Below are 20,468 nucleotides of genomic sequence, written 5' to 3'. Positions count from 1 at the left end.
TCTGGAAGACACCTTCTTCAAGCAGTGGTACAGGAAGAAGTCTGCATCCTTCAAGAAAAACATGATTTTCATGCAGGACAATGCTGCATCACACGCGTCCAAGTACTCCACAGCGTGGCTGGCAAGAAAGGGTATAAAAGAAGAAAAACTAATGACATGGCCTCCTTGTTCACCTGATCTGAACCCCATTGAGAACCTGTGGTCCATCATCAAATGTGAGATTTACAAGGAGGGAAAACAGAACACCTCTCTGAACAGTGTCTGGGAGGCTGTGGTTGCTGCTGCACGCAACGTTGATGGTGAACAGATCAAAACACTGACAGAATCCATGGATGGCAGGCTTTTGAGTGTCCTTGCAAAGAAAGGTGGCTATATTGGTCGTTGATTTGTTTTTGTTTTGTTTTTGAATGTCAGAAATGTATATTTGTGAATGTGGAGATGTTATATTGGTTTCACTGGTAAAAATAAATAATTGAAATGGGTATATATTTGTTTTTTGTTAAGTTGCCTAATAATTATGCACAGTAATAGTCACCTGCACACACAGATATCCCCCTAAAATAGCTAAAACTAAAAACAAACTAAAAACTACTTCCAAAAACATTCAGCTTTGATATTAATGAGTTTTTTGGGTTCATTGAGAACATGGTTGTTGTTCAATAATAAAATTATTCCTCAAAAATACAACTTGCCTAATAATTCTGCACTCCCTGTACTGATGTAATGATGTAACGGTATAGCAGTTCAGCACGTTCTTCAATTCAAACAAGTCGGGTTACTCAGGCGTTACGCACGGTGAAATGCTAAGCAGACTTGTTCATTTTCTGTCTCTCTTATCAGACACGCACAGATACACGCACTCATGCGCGCACGCGCGCACACACACACACACACACACACACACACACACACGGTCTGCATATGTGAGAATCAGATAAGACATTGCTTTTCTTTGTTGTGAAATCTAGCTGCCAAGATCACTTATGAGGAAAACTGGGTTATATTCATACGTGATGTTAAATGTTTATGTGTCCATAAACACCCTTCTTATCTGCAGAAACTGCTGCAGCACAGTGCAGCAATTTACAAGAAATTAAACAAGCATTTCAAAAAACCAAACAAAACCAGGCCATCTCAGGGGCATTTTCACACCCAGATCACAGGCAGCAGTTATTTAGTTTGAACTCTGCTGTGATTCCCCCTGAGTTTGCTCCAGTTGCACATGCAAGAACACGCTAATCGCCCTGGGGTGTGGACCAAAGCAGATGGACCCAGACCTGACCGAGATGGGCGGGAGCGGGGCGGGTCCCCTGGTATTTTTTAAAACGCCTCCTTTGGAGAAAGTGATGAGGCTGCAATGTGTCAGCACTCGAGTGTGGCATTAGGAAGAGTCGTCCACAACTGCTGCTGTTTGTGAGAGAAGCTTTCTCACAACAGAAATCTGGCCAATTACGGAAACCTCAGCTCCCACATGGATTTTCTTAATAAGGCCTCAAAGTGTGTTTGAAATGCAAGAAAGGCACTGCAATACAATACAGTAGGAGCGCATCTACTTATTTACATAGCAGAAGAAGGACTGAAGCCCTGATGGTAGACTTAATTAAGTCTACCATCTTTGCAAATGACAAGCAAATGAATTGCTACCTTCAACGGCCATCAGGCACACTACCAGTGTTTCCCAGAATGCCCTGGCCTTTCTTTTTATCTTCCCTATAAATCTTCATCTTAGTATTGAGTTATCGATTACACTTTTATTCTTTGCGTCTCATGCTTGATCTCTCTTCTCTCTCCAGAATCCCGTGCTAAGCAGCATCTTCCCCCACAGAGGGCCCAAAGCAGGTGGCTCCTCTCTCACCATCACAGGCCAAGCACTGAGGACAGGACACCTGAACGAAGTCAGCGTCTTAATTGGAGGAATACCGTGTGATGTGTAAGCACTTCCAGAATAAATCCTGTTCATGCTGCAGGATTTGATTTGTGGGTTAAAATCTAAAAGACGTTCCTCTTCTCAGGCGCGACATCCAGAAGGATCACATCAGCTGTCTGACCCGAGGCAGCAACAGGACGGGAGAACACGGCATCACTGTGCGGTTTGGTGGTGCAGAGCGCCACCTGAAGGGCTCGGTGTATCATTACACCCCCAACCCAAACATCACCAAGGCTGCTCCGTCCAAAAGCTTTCTCAGGTGCTTTAGTGGAATATAACTGTATACATCTAGTCCATTAATGAAGTCAAGTAAAATGCTTTTAATATTATAAAATCCATTTTTATTAAATCACCAATAAAATGGATCATCACCCATATTATCTATTTGATGAGCTTAAAAACTTTAGTTTCAGAGTCTAAAGAGAAACATAAGTTTTTCCATATTGAAACAAACCTATAGAAAGCTATAGAAAAGGGACACACACGGTTTATAAAACAAACCCCAATCCAAGATTAATACAGTCACCTCACAGCAATCTGCTGGCCGGCCGGGGCCTTTCTGTGTGGAGTTTGCATGTGCTCCCTTTGCCTGCATGGGCTCTCCTCCCACATCTTAGGGATTTTGGTGATTCTAAACTGGCTTTAGGTGAATATGATTGTGAGTAGAGGACTGTAACTCTGTGTTAACCCTGTAATGGACGGTCAGTGTGGCCGGCGTGTGCTCTCCTCTCACCCAATGACAGCTGGAATGGGCTCAACACAGGCTGGGTTAGCCCCCCAAATTACACTTGTATCAGTGCATGTGTAAGGTATTAAGCAATTCGGTATTAAATATTGCAGTATTGTAAAAGTGACGACAGACATATTAAATTAACACAAATCCACTGAACTCATTTTCTTTCCTACTGCTTTCCCCCACAGTGGAGGCAGAATCATCACAGTTTCTGGTCAGAACCTGGATGTGGTCCAGGAGCCAAAAATGAGGGTTACCCTCAGTCCTCGTGATACTCTCCCTCCCAGGAGGCGGAGAAGTGTGGTTAAGAAGAAAGAAGGAAGCCTGAACCGAGGACAGGATCACCAGGGTCCGCTGAAGAGATGGAGGAGGATTGTTCCAGAGGCGGACTGCCCTGAGGGGACGCTCTGCCATGTCAAACAGGTGTCTTCATGGGATTGTACAGAAATGATTATTTACTGCACTGATTTTGTTTAAAATACGCATCCAAGGATTATCTTCTTTTTCACTTCCCCCGTGCTCTCTTCCAGTACGAGTCTCGCTGCACGGTGAACAGCTCCTCCCTCATCTTGTGCCCGACCCCAGCCGTGGGCCCGGAGGCCATTAATGCAAGGGTCAAAGTTCACTTCCTGTTGGACAGCCTTCATTTTGACTTCAACACCGTGGGTAAGGAAGCCTTTAGGTATGAGCTCAACCCCACGCTCTACAAGCTGAACCGGAATGATCCCAGCAAGCCGTACCATCACAAACCCGGCAGCATCATCTCTGTCGAGGTGAGTTATGGGAACCTCGAGCTCGAAATAAACTGGCACCACTTTGTTTCTGCTCAAGACTGTGTTAAACAAACAGTCTCACAGTGTTGTTGAAGTCAGCCTGAAAAAATAAAATAAAACGCTAACAATGAATAGAAAACGCAACAACATGCCACTTTATGGAAGAAGTAGTTGTTGTGGTTAGATGGACAAAACTCTCTGGTGACAGGTCTGTCATTTCCTGTTTCTGTACTACTTTCAGCAGTGTGGTAAGTTTTAACAGTCAGTTTCTTTAGTAAGGTCCCTACCTGAGAGAAGCAACCTCTCTGCACTGCAGTAAAGTACACTGCGCTGCAGGCATGATAAGAGCTGTATGAATGCTCCTAATATGGAAAGGAAATTGGATAAAACCCATATAAATCCCACATTTAATAATTGCACACTATCAAAATAGTCATAAAAACGATCATCGTGATTGACAAAGTAATGCAGATAATGTGTTTCCTATTTCATGTGGAGTCATTCTCAAGGCACACTCAGACCAAATGCTGTATGCATACATTGCCTCCTTGTGGGCACAATATGCAACTACATCTTTAAATAACATAAAAGGCTTTAAGAAGTCTGCATAGGACCACCTCCTATCCTCAGTAAGTCTTCCCACTTACTGGTTCAGGTTTCAAAGAACATATTGAGAAATAAATCATATGAATGTCCTTCTATAAAATATAAATGATAATAACATTTTATTGAATGCTGTAGCTGAGTGGAAGAAGAGCAAAATTACATTCTTTCCGCAGAGGCTGGGTTTCTTCTGACTAAACACATGAAATGCTGTTGTGTTTTGTCAGAGCTGCTTTAGAAAAGCCGTACTCTGTTTTTTTTTTATCAAGGGAGAACATCTAGATCGAGCCATGTCCAAGCGCGAGGTGGAGGCTTGGATAGGTGACGGCCTGTGTTCGGTGAAGACCCTGACACACAGCCACTTGTACTGCGAGCCACCGGCTCAGCAGCCCTCGGTGAAAGGTAGGAAGAAGCAGGATGGCGTGGACAGTCTGCCTGAGTTTACGGTGAGTACATGATGCAAAGAACTGTGAATTTGAGTTCAGTGAACCCTCTCTAGTTCATATAGTAAATACTTAGGATTTCTTGCTGTAGTGTTAAACTTGTTCTTTTTCACCTGCTTTTCAGGTGAAAATGGGAAATCTGAACTTTTCTCTGGGCAGAGTAGAGTACGACAGCCAGACACAGTCTACATTTCCTCTAGAGGCTCAGGTGGGAGTCGGTGTTGGAGCATCCATAGTGGCTCTCATTGTCCTCATCATAGTGCTCATATACAGGTAAACATGTTCAATTCACTGAGCATCAGTTTCTCCTTTGATCAACATATTGGTTGGTTTTGGCTGTAATATTGCCTTTTCATCATGGCTTGTGGGTCAGGAGAAAGAGCAAACAGGCCATGAGGGACTATAAGAAAGTCCAGATCCAGCTGGAGAACCTGGAGACCAGTGTCAGAGACCGCTGTAAGAAGGAGTTCACAGGTAACTTCCTCTTTTTCTTCGGGACTTTTAGAGAATACATGTCCTTAAAGTTAGACTAAACCAAGACCTTTATTCTTTTTTTTAGACTTGATGACAGAGATGATGGACATGTCCAGTGATTTGGTGGGCTCTGGGATTCCCTTCCTGGATTACCGAACGTATGCTGAGCGTATTTTCTTCCCGGGGCACCAGGAGTCCCCACTGAGACGAGATCTGGATGTCCCAGAGAGTCGAAGGCAGACGGTTGAGCAAGGGCTGATTCAGTTGTCCAATCTGCTGAACAGTAAACTTTTTCTCACTAAGGTAAGCCTCCACAGCTGCTTTTTATTAAATCTGTGTTTATTTATTTATGCTGCCTACATTTGCAAAGCAAGCCCCTTTGCAACCCACAGAATTGTTGGTTCTATTTTGCTGCTACTACTCTCCAATGTCAGCCTTATGTGCATGCAATAGAAGGATGGGGAGTTCCCATACTAGAGATACAGAGCTATTCTGCCAAGGTTTACCTGGTCTCGACAGAAACGAGGGGGATTTTTCACACACAGATTAATTAACTCCATATTCTCACCTTTTTTGTTTTTCTAGTTTATTCACACTCTTGAGGTGCAGCGGACCTTCTCCCCCAGGGACCGGGCCTACGTGGCCTCTCTGCTGACTGTAGCTCTGCACGGTAAACTCGAGTACTTCACAGACATCCTGAAGACGTTGCTCAATGACCTAGTGGAACAGTATGTGGCCAAGAACCCCAAACTGATGCTGAGGAGGTGATGCCGTTTTTTTAACCTGTCCTAGTTGGCGAGTAGGAGATGTTTTTCATCCACGGATCATTTACATGTGTCTCATTTTTTTCCTCCCCAGAACCGAATCAGTTGTTGAGAAGCTGCTGACAAACTGGATGTCCATTTGTCTCTTCACGTTTCTGAGGGTAAGTTGTTTTAAGGTTGACCAGACATTAGCTGGTTAGACACTGGCGGTCAGTGAAACATGACGAACATCAGTTACTACTATAGTGTTATTTGAAGTTATAAAAAAGAATATTTTTACTGTCTCTTTACTGTGAAGTTTTTATGTCAGGAAAATGTTTTAAGAGCCTGAAAAGGGGGGAAATCTGCTAAAATTGTGCTTTCAAGGTCATTTTTAACAACTTTGGTACAGAACTGCTAAAATTTCTTCCCTTTGAAACGCACAGCACAGTCTTAGCAATAAGATGATCAGAAACATTCATTAGTTTATATTTTTTGTAAAAAAAAAAAAAAATTAATTCAATTTGATTTACTTAATTTTTTTAACCCTTTAAGGGGTATAGTTGGTAGAGTTTACCCTTCCTCTTCCTCTAAAAGACAGTGTTAGGGTTTTATCAGAAAACCTTTTATGTTCAAATGATTCTGAAAAAAGACAAGATAATTCTTGTTCTAAGAAATAAAGCAAAAAATGTGATTAAAATAAACTAATAAAAAAAAAATCACACGATGGTGTGTACTATTTTCTTCACAGTATTAAAGTATTAAAACTGGCTTTAATTTCTTTTTTAAAGAGCAATGGGAGGCTCCGGTGTTAAACTAAGCAAGAAAACAAGTCCATCTAAATCTCTAGTTTGAGGCCTGACAGTTCCTCAACAAGCAGTGTCGTTAAATAGTACCAATAATACCATGGGAACACACAAGTGCTTGATGCTAAAAACTCTCATCTTCATATGATTAGATACTCCAATAAATGTTACAAATAAGCAGGAAGGAGTGCTAACTGCAGCGCTGCATGAATTTGCTGTCAGTTGTTGAATTATAACATTGAAACACTTCATTATAGGAGGAACAGATGCGCTGTATTTAAAGCACATTTCACAGAAAGTCAGTGGAGATCAAATGTCGCTCACCAGTAAGACAGTGTGACTGATCAGAAGTGGAATACCACTTTAATGAATGAATTCTTCATGCCTGGCCAGGAATCAGCAGGGGAATCTTTCTACATGCTGTTCAGAGCAATAAAGCACCAGGTGGATAAGGGACCTGTGGACGCTGTGACTGGAAAAGCCAAGTACACACTTAACGACAACCGACTCCTGCGAGAGGACGTGGAGTACCGCACACTGGTTAGAACTCACACATCCTTTGATTGCAGCATTGTTAATGTTGGAAGGAGAAACCCATGTTTTCCTGTTTGGTTTATTATCATATGCTGATATTTAACTGAATAAGCTAATAAGCTAAGTACGTCCTTACTGTTTCCACAGGAATTAAGAGATTTAATCAAATGCCTACACATCAACGTGTTGATGATTAATTTGTCATCAAGACGTGAGAACCTTTATAAAAGCAGATTTTTGTCACTTTGGTCTGGAGCATTCAGGGTTGCATAAAAACAATACAACAGTCTTACCAGGAGTGGGTGTATCAGGAAAGAATGGTCAGACAAGCTTGAACAAAATTCAAGAGCTCCTCAGTTTAAAGTTGATGACAGTACAGTTAGAAAAAGGATGAATAAGTGTGGCTTATTTGGAATTCCTGCCAGAAGAACATCAAATTGGGTCATGTGACAGGACAATGCTCCCAAACGCAGCAGCAAATCAGCTACAGATTGGATGAAAAAGACAAGAATCAAGATGTTGCAGTAGCCTAGTTGAAGTCCAGACATCAACCTGATTGAAGTTGTGATGGGGCCTTAAGAGAGAGCGGTGCATGGAAAAATGTTCACTAACCTCAAAGACCTGATGTGAGAGTGGGACAAAGTGTCTTAATGCTTAAACTGATGACATTTTATGTTATTGTTGCTAAAGGTGGTTATACAAGCTACTGAGTAATGGGGTGTACTTTTCACATAACTTTGACATCTTTAAAATAAAACATGACTAAAATTAATGTAAACGTCAAACTGTTAAGATTTAAGCTTAAACAATTTAAAGTCAAACCAGTGTGGATGGTTGCACACAAGTGAACACTCAAACACTCCTCCAAAGTGCCGTGTGTCCTACAGTGTCCTACAGTGTTACAGTGTGTTTTATCCATAACCAGCATTTGTGTACATGTGTCCAGACTCTAAATGTGGTGATGCCAGCTGCAGCTGCCAGCGGCGGCACCACAGCGCAGACGGTTCCCGCTAAGGTGCTGGACTGCGACACCATCACACAAGTAAAAGAGAAACTTCTGGAACAAACCTGGAAGGGAACATCTTTTTCTCAGCGGCCGCACATCGACTCGTTACATCTTGGTGAGTCAGATTCATTTCACAACAGCATAACTCTTTCTTGTGTTTCAGTCTTCTCTTATGTGAGGATTTTAATTATAGAGATGCAGACGTTTTTTTTTTTTTTGTGTGCATAAGAGAAAACAAAACAACTGTCATTGAGTCAGTATTTAAACATTAAACAACCTCACCAGTCATCTAAACAACACTCGGTTCTGGTTTGAAAAAGTAAAAGGTGAAAACGCATCTGCTGAAAAGATATCACTTCTAAATCTGAAATAGAATAGAAACTAGTGTATAATTACATCTTCCAACAAATTCATACATTGTGATGAACCTAGAATTAATCCATAAAAATGAATAGGAGTGGAAGCTGCCGTATTGCTCTTCCATCTTGAATACAATGGCCGATGGAATACAATGGAAATCGCCACTGCAACGAGCACATTTCATGCGTGTGACCAGCCACATACGTAGTACATCAAAGGTGGAGGAAAAGAGAACTTGCAGGTATTAATGTGCCATAGAAGTCAAAACACTTTCATTAATGTTTGTACCTTTGGACTCAAGCTATGAAGGATCGTACCTGTTTCATCATCAGAGAAATGAGTGAAAAGCCGAAGGAAAGAGACAACGCCACAGGCATCTTAATAAAATGTCATCACCTGAGCAGACGTCAGGGCTCTAACACACAGAAATGTGCAACAACATGCTAATTTATTCCTGATATTGTCAGCAGATTAGACATTTGACCCTCCCGTCTCCGAACAGCTGCGACACCCGACTAAATAGCATCAATAGCTGGTTATAGGATAATATTATACCAGCTAATGTTAAGCTCGAGTGGCCCGAAAATCACACTTTCCATCTGATAAACAGTTTGAGTCATTCTCACACACTCAAGTCAGCAGTGTTAGATCCATTTGACAGACACGTTCAGGGTACCCTCAGCAACTTCTCAGTATCTCTGTCATCAGTGAGAGGTGAATGTCACTCGCTCATCAACTCGTATCTGTTTAAATTTTACAGCCTGCGCCAGAGTAAATAGACATGGACACATTGACAGTTGAGGGAAACAGGAGACTGGCGGCCAGAGATGTTTGTCTGCTGTTCATCTGTAATCTGTCACTGCCTGCAGTCAGTGACAGATTACAGTCACTGTAGGTAGGATCATGCATTTGAATTGGTGAGGGGTAAGAAAGCCAAATTCAGCTGACTGCATTCTGCAGTCCACTGGTGTGTAGTTGTGACATTTTACACAGTGCACCTTTAAACAAGCAAAGCTGCCAGCTGGTCTACCAGATTCAACCCAGGAAATAACATCTGTGGTCCCTGAGGGTTTTCGTTTTTATCAATCCTCAAAGTTTACTGTCTTAATTCTGCAGCTATTAGCACAAGCTCAAGGTTACCTGAACATTTCTCCCTTCAGAGTGGCGTGCAGGTGTTGCAGGTCACCTAATCCTATCAGATGAAGACCTGACATCAGTAGTGCAAGGTTCATGGAAGCGCCTTAATACACTGCAGCACTACAAGGTGAGTGCTGACATCACACAAACACTGATACACACACACACACACACCTCAACTCATTAAAGTTTTGGAAGCAGTTTTAATCACATTGTGAATGTTGTCATGTGACTGTGTAATCAGGTCCCCGACGGAGCGACGGTGGCCCTTGTTCCCAGAAACAACAAACATCACCTTCACGACAGCCACGATTACATGCCAGGAGAGAGTAAGTTCATTATTATCTGTTACCCCTGTGTTGGTATTATGGTTATACGTTGCTGTCTGTATGTAGACAACTGCATCTAATGGCAATGGTTGGCGACCTTCATTCAGACGTTTTATCTGAGCAGATGAACTCAGTCTAAATAACCAGAGGAGGGCGCTGTTTGACTGTTTATGCATATCCTATTTTACAGTGGCCGTGACTTAGGTGTGAAGATGAGTTTGTGGGGGGAATAAAAGCTGTAATAATGAACAAAAACATCAGTTGTTCACTGCGTACAAACACTTGAAACAAAGACAAACAGCTCAAATGTAGTGACCTGTTTCTCACCTACCCATCCAACTGTTTGTCCCCTCCTACCAGAGACCCCTATGCTGGATGATGGGGAAGAAGGAGGCGTGAGACTGTGGCATCTGGTAAAAGCCAGCGAGGAGTCTGAGCTGCCCAAGCACAGGAGAGGTAGTGTGAGAGAGAAGGGTGGGGAGCGAGCCAAAGCGATCCCCGAGATCTACCTCACACGCCTGCTCTCCATGAAGGTAAAACACATGGTCTGAATGGGGACAAACAAGGTGGTGGTCACTCACTAATATCTTAATAGGTTTTGTATATTTAAATTGAACAGACATCAGATGGTACTTATACCTGTTTTTTATTTTTCATAAACAAAACGTGTTACTGAGTGTTATTCAGGTTTGTGTTGCCTCCAGGCAGCAGAGTAAACAGCTGGGAACACCAAATGTAGTGGTTTTGTTGTGGATTCTCCACAGTTGATATACAAATATGAAATGAGTCAGCAGCAAGAAGGTGTGATGTGCAGAGACATGACATACATGTTCACAACAGAGATGCCACAAAACCCTGCTACACTCGGTCCAATCCAACAAATCCAAGTTTTTTCATTTAGAGATTACATAATTGAAAAACATATTTGCTCATGTTCCATATTTTCCTTATGAGCCAGCCAACACTGAGTATGTGAACACGGTGGCCTTTGTGACTATGACGTGGTGCTATTTTGAGCTCACGTTTTCACAAAGAAACCTTTGTCAGTTAGGAACCAGCGTGAGTCTAAATTATTTAGAGCTCATGAAATATTTATCTTTATAATGTATGTTGACCCAAGACGTTATGTAGTAATGATGAACAATGAATAAACTGGGAACACAGTGGATTTAAGATGCACAAATGTCAAATAAATATTTGGCTTGTTTTTGCCGTTACTATTACATTAATATTTAATTGAACATGTTTCCATAGTTTCATGTCAGCGGCTCTGGCATATAACCATCCCTTTTACACAAATAGCATCCAGCTTTGGACCTCTGCACACCTTGAATGTGCATGTGAGGAGCTGCTACACTGATGCATCAAAAAACAAGAGGAAGAAGAAAGGATTTCTTTTTTCCTTATCACTGTGATACTGTCACCGCGGGTTTATGACTGACGCCTCTCACTCCATGTGATCTCCTGGTGACCCTGAGCTAATTAAAGGTTTAAGAAAATAGATGATTAAGTGAGGATAAGATGACCAGACAAAATAAACGAACTGTATATTTCATAAGTTGCAATGTATGCCTGTGCTGCTTACTTGCAGAATTGTTTCAAGAATTTAAATTGGCCCATCCATGATGGGAGACTTTAAAAAGTCCCCAAACAAACAAAAATAAAAATCTATTTGTCAAATTCTGTACATTACAGGTCAAAATGATGCACTTTCAGTTTTAGATTTAAGGCTCAAGAAACTTGGGATCCTGTATTTCCTACAATTCACTGTTTCACTATTAAATATAACCTGAATATGGTCAGAGCCCCTGTGACATCATCAAACTCACTGGTTTACAGCATGTAGCTTTTTTTTTTTTTTTTTTTTTTGTGAAAAAACCCCCATATTTCATTAAATAGAAACTTCCATCAATTGAACGCCTTGCATATTTCTTATTTTTGCACCAAACACCATGGTTCATTATCCCATGGACCATTAATATAGAATCTTATTCATTAAATATGACAGAAACCGCTCAGTTCAGACAGGTGCCTTAAGGGTCAGTCCTCTGGGCTTTCAAGGGGTAAAGAGTTAAATCCAAATTGAGAAAACCTCCTGTGACATTGGGATGGGAAAAAATAGACGCGGGCTTGTTCAGAGCCTCAGGAAATGCTACATAACTGTTAGATCAGCGGTCCCCAACCTTTTATGCGCCATGGACCGGTATATGCCCGACAATATTTTCACGGACCGACCTTTAAGGTGTCGCGGATAAATACAACAGTATAAAACTAGTACCGGTACCGAAAAAAAGAAGATTTATTCATAACACATGTGAAAGGACCCAGGAAAACCGAGTTAACGCTAAAAACGCTAACAAAATAACGCTGAAAACCGATAAAAACCCTGAAAACCATACATTTCACACCTGAGCCTCAACTCTCGCGGCCCGGTACCAAACGACTCACGGACCGGTACCGGTCCGAGGCCCGGGGGTTGGGGACCGCTGTGTTAGATGACACATGTACCTTAACTTAGCTTCATGTGCATAATCTGTGGAGTGCCCCTTCAAAGAGAGCATCCCCTCTTTGTTTCATGGTTTCTTTATCTCTGTCACTTTCTCTGCTCTGTCTCAGGGCACTCTGCAGAAGTTTGTGGATGATTTATTCACCGCCATCCTCAGCACCAGCCGTCCTGTACCTCTAGCTGTCAAATACTTTTTCGACCTGTTGGATGAGCAGGCTCAGCAGCACAACATCATGGACCCGGAGACCATCCACATCTGGAAAACCAACAGGTAACTGGGTGAAAGACGCTTATATTGGGTTTGGATGTTGAGAGGCAGAGTTGGAAGCCAGGAATGGGTCATGGGCCGTGAGACATATGAAACACAGCATAGATATGCTTCGAGGGGAATTTCATCCATCGAGAGATTGAAGAAGCACCCCACACAGAACATATGGACAACAGCTGGTTTTATGGTGTTACTGTACTAGGACTTTACTTGCAGATCTTGTGGAAACAGCAGAGATTTGCCAGGGTTTGCCAGGGCTCATGAACCTTGCCAGAGACTTATTAAACTGCTTGTTACTTTGAAGCATTTGGTTGATACACGAGGAACATATGACATCTTAGATTAGATTTTGTCACCTTTGTATACATCACTGCTATGTGGGTCTTCCGGGGAAACCCATTGTCACTTAGGCTACTGACAGTGGGTCCACCTGCACTTGGCTGCATCTTATTTGTTTTCTATGTACTTGTAAAGAGCTCACCAGAAAAGTGGTGATGATTTCACAGACCGTGGACCTTACATATTGTGAATAATGACAAATAAATATACAAAGGACACAAAAAGAAGTGTCTTGTATGTTTGTCTTATTGGTGATAACAACCATTCCTGTGTGTTTACCATGTTTCTCATATTTTAAACTCTCTAAAAAGGCTTTAAGTGTATTTTTGTGCAAGCTTGTTAATGCGATTACTCAAGGATGAGGTGATTATTTATATGTGCTCTTTCTTTAAAGCTTATCTAGTCAGTCATATAAATGTTATGGCGCTCTTCATTGATTCATGTCGTAACCAAACCTCCTCAGAGCAGTTCGTTTAGACATCACGTGAGCTTTGCGTTTTCACCACATTCCAGATACACGAAACCAAAAGGCCCAGGACACCAGAGTGTGTTAGAATCAAACAAAAGGGATGGAAGCACCAGTAAAGAACCTGCACTTTTTTTCTGCATAAGAGGGGATTAGAAGCATTTTTTAAAATCTGATGTATAACTGTACTTTTACATTACAATCACTGCTTAAATGTGTAAATGTTTTCTTGCTTTACCAAACAGCTTGCCACTGCGGTTCTGGATCAATATCCTGAAGAACCCGCAGTTCATCTTTGATGTGCAGACATCAGACCACGTGGATGCTGTGCTGTCTGTCATAGCTCAGACCTTTATGGATTCTTGCACCATAGCTGACCATAAACTGGGACGGGTGAGCTTCATTTGTAAAGGACAAATATGAGACACTTACAGAGGGAAGAAAAATAGCCTTTTGGCTAATTCTGACACATTAACATTGATTTGTAGATTAATATGCACTGTCCCTTTTTTTTAAAAAGAAAAAAGAATTTGAATTAGATTTTAACTTATGTCCTTCTGTGTTTGTGAGCCCTGTGTTAATTATGTACGTTTCATTTTAAGATGGTCCCAAAATTAGATTCCAGAGAATGAAGCAATTGCATCTGCTGTGACCCTCCTTGCAGCATTGCTGTGCACACTTTTTGTCTTCATAGCACTTCAGTGTCTACCCATAGTAGATGTGAGAGAGGCCTTTCATTACTTAGAAGTTAACCAGGGTCTCTTTTTACCTCAGAGACGATAACACACCTTGTTATTAGTGTGCTGTTTGTTGGGCGCCTTTTTCTGTGGAGCATTTTCTTAGACTGTCTCAATGTGGACATTTCAAAATCTTTAGAGATGTAAAAAATACTTTTTTCTAAGATCCAAAGATCCTGTGTCTTAATCCTGCAATATACAATCCCACACTTTCAAACTGTGAAGGTCAGAGGGTTTCACACCTGATTAATTCACAGCCGACTCTAATTAAACATAAAAGAGCATCGTATAGTTTTCCTCAGTACATAACCAAATCTAATAGTCTGGGCTGGGTTTTGTCTACTTAAGACTTAACACATAATATGTAGCAAGGATCAGATATTGCACATCATCTCGTGCATAATAGGAATGTGAGTCTAATGAGCCCTGCAGCCTTGTTTTGTACTCAGTGCATGTTGACATCAACAAAATTATTTGTGCACATTATTACTCCTTGTTTTACATGCCTCGTTACTCTTATGTGACATCTGTCTTCCTTACTCAGGACTCTCCTATCAACAAGTTGCTGTATGCCAGAGACATCCCCCGCTACAAGCAGATGGTGGAGAGGTAAGAATATGGCAGCCGGTCGTCCCACTGACCCCAGGCATAAAAAACACTCTGGAAGAGAGAGGAGGGAGGGGTGGAAGGAGAGAGTGAGGCACAGGACGATCTGTCAGTGCCAGACAGAGGGTAGACTAAGCCCGCGAGGCTCCATGCATGGATGGTCTGAGAGCAGACTGCTACACTTACTACTACCTTCTGCACATTAAGCTCGGCATGTCGCCCTGCTGAAATAAGTGTTGCTAGACAAGATTTTAGGTAACACATGTGCTTGTTTTCGAAGCCTTATTAGCCTGATCTGCATTTAAAAATGATCACTTCATCTTTCTCTACATGTTTTCCCCACTGATACACCAGAGACTCATAATTTGTCATATTTTCTTATTTAAAATTAAACAAGTCAAAAATGAACTGACAGTAATCAGTGGAGAGAGTGGCGAGCTCTTAGGGGTAAACATCTCTCTTGCATTTGGGTTCAAATTTCTGTGGATTTAATGTAAAAATCTGTGATTCCCTGTACCTCCAGGTACTACGCAGACATCCGTCAGACCATCTCTGCCAGTGACCAGGAGATGAACTCGGCCCTAGCAGAACTCTCCCGTGTACGTTACCTACTCTTGTTTTCCCATTTAGTCAAAGTAACCTTTTTTTTACACAATGGCTGAACACATAAGTACTTTTAGGACCTGGAAGATTCCATTTAGCTGGGAGAATGACAAGCTGGATGTGGAGTTTGAAATAAAATATGAATAGCAACCGATGCAGTTTTTAACAGCTTTCCACCGCTGACGTTTCTTCGCCTCTCTATTTTTTACTCTCCCTGAACAGAATTACGCTGCTGAGGTCAACTGCCTCGTGGCTTTACATGAACTTTACAAGTACATCAACAAATACTACGATCAGGTGAGTATCACAAAATTACGCAAACATGATGCTTGCATTGCATAGTATGCTGTCAGGGGAGAGATTTACTAGTTGTGAGCTGACAGGGATTTCATGTAATCATTATTTAAAGAGCTGGCTATGTGCATATGTATGAACTGTCAGGAGTGTAGCTCAAGTTATTGATTGACAAACTGATTGAATTCCCTGAAATATTTGGATGTCTGATCTCTGAAGTCCACAGTTGTCTCATACAAAACAGCATTAAATACTCAACAGAAACAGTATTTGCTTTTTGTAGTTCTTGTTATAATTTGAATCTCACATCCCATTCGCCAATATGAAGTGGGCAGGGTTTACGCTCTGTATTGCAATCTATTTCCAGACAGAAATCAATATTTCAGGTTCACCACTAGGATCTGTCATGTCATCTGGTTTTTGTTTTTTATATATATATAGTCCCCACAAAGTGGAGTTTGTGGGGATAGGTTAATTAATTAATCCAAATTACCCATAGGTGTGAATGTGGGAGTGAATGTGAGCGCAACTGATTGTCTGTCCCTGTGTGTTAGCCCTGCGACAGACTGGCAACCTGTCCAGGGTGTACCCCGCCTCTCGCCCTATGACAGCTGGGATAGGCTCCAGCGCCCCCTGCGACCCTGAGAAGGATAAGCGGAAGTGAATGGATAGATTGATATATATATGTAGTCCTCCTTTCCTGACACATAGGATGATCACAGTGCACAACGCAGACTTAAGGTTTCATATGGTATTGCTCAAAATTAGTAACTGAGCCCATAAACTCACCAGGAAAAGTGTTTACTAAGGTCAGCGCAGATGGCTGTTTCCTCAGACTTTCACTGAGATTTTGCAGCAATGTGCTGTTAACTTGTCTGCCATTTTAGATGTGTCACACTGTACGCTCAAGGCTCCAGTCATAGAGGCTTAAGCTGGGCAGACACTGTACGATTTTTTTCAGTCGCGTTATTCAGCTTCTGCTCAAACTGTACGATTGACTTGCAGGGGTTAGAAGTTCGTAGGTCACGATGCAGGGTCTCACACTATACGGCCCGATGCTCTGATGCAACCCGAGTGCTCAAACTGTGCGTCCATAAAAATGAAGGTTATAACAGAAAATCTGTCGCTCGCTCTCCCTCTCTGTCTTTCACTCACACAGACACGCACACCACCATCAACTTTGCTAAATTGCTAATGAAAAACATTGATCAGGCAGCTGTGATTGAGCAGCAATGTAAATCCAACTATTTTCACGGTTGTTGTGGTCGTGATGATTTTGTGATGCCACATCGAAAAGGCTCGGATGAGCTTTCCAAAGTTCTACAAGTGCCTCCATCGCTTGTGTCCAGATCACACACTGTACTGCCGTGCTACTCCGTCTTTTTCACCGACGTTTATGTGTTTGCGCGTGCGCAGTGTGAGCAGCTGTGGTGACGGGAGGTTTGAAATCCTCCCGACCAAGCGATTGATGATCAGGAGCTGGTCGTGAGGTGTTAATCGCTTCTCGTTACCCCACATATACTACACGATGCACGATGAAGGCCAAAATCAGGTCGATCACCAAAACGGTCGCACGACTGAAAAATCGGCTCAAAATGGGCCAAAAATCGCACAGCTTTAGGGACAAGTCCACAATGATCTGGCAACCACTGAAAGGAAAACGTGTATTCCCAACCAGTTGATTCAAACTTGCTTGGAACTGTTTTGATTCTAGTAGATTTCCAAAGTTGCCTGTAGTTTGCATGGAAGATGCCATCTTGTCTGCAAATGTGCACCCAGGAATATCCTTAAGTTGGGGTCTTCAACTACACTTGACTGCAGCAATCTACTAGCAACCAAAGCGTGAGAAGCTTCTATAGGAGTGAAATCATTTCAAGGAAGATAGCTCATTGCTCTAACTTTAATATGTTAAGTAAGAATTTTAATTGAACTCTTTTTGCCTTCTATCAGATTATCACAGCTCTGGAAGAGGACTGCACGGCTCAGAAGATGCAGCTTGGATACAGGCTCCAACAGATAGCAGCTGCCGTTGAAAACAAGGTTACAGACCTATGATTTCCACGGCTGGGATAGACATTTGTGGAAAGAAACTTTCTTTGACATCTCCTTGGAAAAAACAAAACAAAAAGAAAACGTTTTTTTCCCTGAGAAAAGGGACTATTTGGTCCCATACTGTGATTCTGCTGTCATTTTGACAGACTAATTGTTAGTGAGGTGTGTTTCCTGTGCTGAATCGGTGTGCACAATTACACTCCTCTTTTGTCTCATTTTGGGAGCAAAAAGAGCGCCACATCGCTGAGGAGGGGGAAAAAAACTGAGAAAATGCACATCAAAACAAAAGAATTTCTTCTGAACCTTGGATTTCTGATGTTTAAGTCACCTAAAGGGAAATTAATAACAAAACAAAAGAGATCATTTTGGGGGGGGTTTCTCTTTCTTGATGGACATTTTTCAGAGTTACTGCACAGAACATTCCTGCCCCGAGTTTAAATGTAATTTGTTGGAGAAAAAAAGAAAATCTAAGTGTGCTGGAGGACAAAATAAAGTGACAAAAGGGAAAAGGAGGATTTGACCTTAAACACCAACAGCTTTGGAGTTTTCTACCATGTTTTCTCAAAGTCTTACAAATTGATAATGACACTGTCAGTGGTCTAAGTTATCACGTATTGAATCTGCTTCCAAGTCTTACTCTGTTGTCATGTTCAGTTAGCTGTTATTGGATGGTTTCCCTGGGTATATTTCATTTTTTAAACTCGTCATTACCAGTTCTTTTACTATAATTTGTAGCTGCTGCCTAATTTAGTTTAAAGCCAAGACTAATGTTTTATAAAAGCTCTCAATCTGCTTTTTTTTTTAAAGATAACCTACAGCTTGGGGAATTTTCTTTTTTAAGTAAAGTTTCACAAATTTTGTTGCATTTTGCAATCTTTGCTTTTATTTGCAGACGCAAAGCAGTTTGACAAAGACATTTGTAGCTGACTTAAGAACAATCCGTCCGAAAGTCAAATCTTCTACACAAGTTAAACTACATGCAGACAAAATTCATACGAGATCAAACCCGAACTTAACTAGCAAAAATATTAAAAATAAAATGCACAAAAGAACCGAGGAACACTTTTAGAAATGTCAAATACTGGGGACATTTACTTTTGATTTTAAAGGTGTCTCATAGGTTGTTCTAGAGAAGCAAAACAAATAAAATGTGGAATAAACTCAATGAATACTTGATTTGTACACTAAACTATGATGAAATCATTTTCCCTTTAAAGTCAGGTTGAATCTAACACAAGTTTTCTAGGGTCACTGTCTAAAGTACACAATTAAATAAAATTATTTATGTATTCTTTCTCACTCTGGCCCATCCTGCATAGATCAGCTGATTGTTGCGTCTGCCGTTCCAAACACGTTGCCAACCCTTACAGAGTGCCCTCGTGTCACCAATCGATACACTGTCACCACATAAAATAGTAGAAAGGTGTTTCTCCCGTCTCTGTTTTACTTACTTTTTAATTTCCATATATTGGCCATTATAAATCCTGACACCAACAGATCTGTGAATAGCTAATATTGGCTAATGACATCAGCCCATTGATAAATTGGTCGGGCTCTACTTTATATATATTTTCAGAAAGACCTGTTTTCTCTTCTCTGTGGTCACATGACCACTGCTTAAATTCATTGTTTCAGGAAAAATATGTTTTCGCTGAATCTTGTTACGCTGATGAAGCAGTGTCAGTGTATGTGTAATTTTTTTTTCCTTTACAAAAAGGGGGGAAAAGCTCATCTCTGAGACTTATAATCACACATTGTAATTGCCTAACAAAGGTGCCTGTTGCTCTGCCACGCCTCATGCGAGAATCCTTTTATTTTCCCAGTTTAATTTATTGTTTATTTATTTTATTGCATATGTTGTTGGATTTTTCCTTACAGATCTATGAAACATTTATTCCCATCAATTTCAGATGTTTTTTGTTTTGGGTTTTTTTTTTTTTGTACATCGAGTTGGATTTGAGGAGTTTCAAACTTCAAACTCAAATCCAGTTGTTCTCAGATGCTGATTATTTTTGAACATTTTGGACCCATTTTAAATGTTTCAAGGCAGTTATCTTGTAAATTTAAAAAAGCAAACAAACAGGATTTTTTTTTTTACCATGCGCATTGGTGTTGCTTGTGTAAGCAAAGCTCAGTTCTGATGTTTGTTCTGTACATACTTTTCCTAAGTAATCATGACTTTAGCGTTCTCTAACCAACTGATAGGATGAACCTAACAACAGTTTAATGTGATGCAATAAACAGGTCCAGATGTTAACAGAAGTTTCATTTTTTGCATTATTAAATTTGTGTGTAAATATTTTTTGGAACATGAGTTAATTTTGACTTCTTTTGAAAGAAGGAGGATCTTGATGTGTTTTCAGGAGCAAATATGGTTCACTTGTACAGTTCAGTTTAATTCATGTCTAGTTCATTTTCACTTCAAAGTGCCTTTATATAATTTGAGGTAAGGATCCTAAAACATTTCAAAATTTTTTAATATATGTGATTCTCTCCTCATTAAAACACTGTAACTGAACACCTCCGTCTATCCAGACGCTAGTGAGCCAGCACAATATATATATATATATAGCCACTGGTAAAAAATGGGAAAATGTAACTCGGGCAACTAACTAGGTACACTTTTCTTTTTCTTTATTTTTTACTATGACAAAAGATGGTTATCACACTAAAACACATACTCTTCATTAGGTATGCTGATTTTTCTGGAACCAAAAGTTGCCATATTT

At 40.9% G+C, this 20,468-nt stretch overlaps 1 protein-coding gene across 1 annotated transcript in view; it reads left to right on the top strand.

Moving 5' to 3' along the window:
• Window positions 1-20,164, top strand: part of plxnb1a (plexin b1a) — a 90,713-nt gene extending 70,549 nt beyond the window's left edge. The window contains exons 19-39 of the mRNA XM_085445023.1: window positions 1,794-1,930; window positions 2,013-2,186; window positions 2,849-3,083; window positions 3,191-3,433; window positions 4,306-4,482; window positions 4,604-4,752; window positions 4,853-4,953; window positions 5,039-5,256; window positions 5,539-5,717; window positions 5,812-5,878; window positions 6,896-7,042; window positions 7,983-8,157; window positions 9,563-9,666; window positions 9,784-9,868; window positions 10,229-10,401; window positions 12,485-12,645; window positions 13,693-13,840; window positions 14,729-14,793; window positions 15,314-15,389; window positions 15,616-15,690; window positions 17,638-20,164. Coding sequence (XP_085301149.1) covers window positions 1,794-1,930; window positions 2,013-2,186; window positions 2,849-3,083; window positions 3,191-3,433; window positions 4,306-4,482; window positions 4,604-4,752; window positions 4,853-4,953; window positions 5,039-5,256; window positions 5,539-5,717; window positions 5,812-5,878; window positions 6,896-7,042; window positions 7,983-8,157; window positions 9,563-9,666; window positions 9,784-9,868; window positions 10,229-10,401; window positions 12,485-12,645; window positions 13,693-13,840; window positions 14,729-14,793; window positions 15,314-15,389; window positions 15,616-15,690; window positions 17,638-17,742 — 2,994 coding nt within the window. The 3' untranslated portion in view covers window positions 17,743-20,164. The remainder of the gene's footprint in view (window positions 1-1,793; window positions 1,931-2,012; window positions 2,187-2,848; window positions 3,084-3,190; window positions 3,434-4,305; window positions 4,483-4,603; window positions 4,753-4,852; window positions 4,954-5,038; window positions 5,257-5,538; window positions 5,718-5,811; window positions 5,879-6,895; window positions 7,043-7,982; window positions 8,158-9,562; window positions 9,667-9,783; window positions 9,869-10,228; window positions 10,402-12,484; window positions 12,646-13,692; window positions 13,841-14,728; window positions 14,794-15,313; window positions 15,390-15,615; window positions 15,691-17,637) is intronic.
• The last annotated feature ends 304 nt before the right edge of the window (window positions 20,165-20,468 follow it).

The sequence above is a fragment of the Copadichromis virginalis genome, linkage group LG20 (genome assembly GCF_057382275.1).
Source record: "Copadichromis virginalis isolate Kocher_CV1m ecotype Utaka linkage group LG20, C_Virginalis_male_GT1.1, whole genome shotgun sequence".
Lineage (NCBI taxonomy): Eukaryota > Metazoa > Chordata > Actinopteri > Cichliformes > Cichlidae > Copadichromis > Copadichromis virginalis.
Note: the sequence above shows the minus strand (reverse complement) of the source record. Positions and strands in the feature narration are given on the sequence as shown.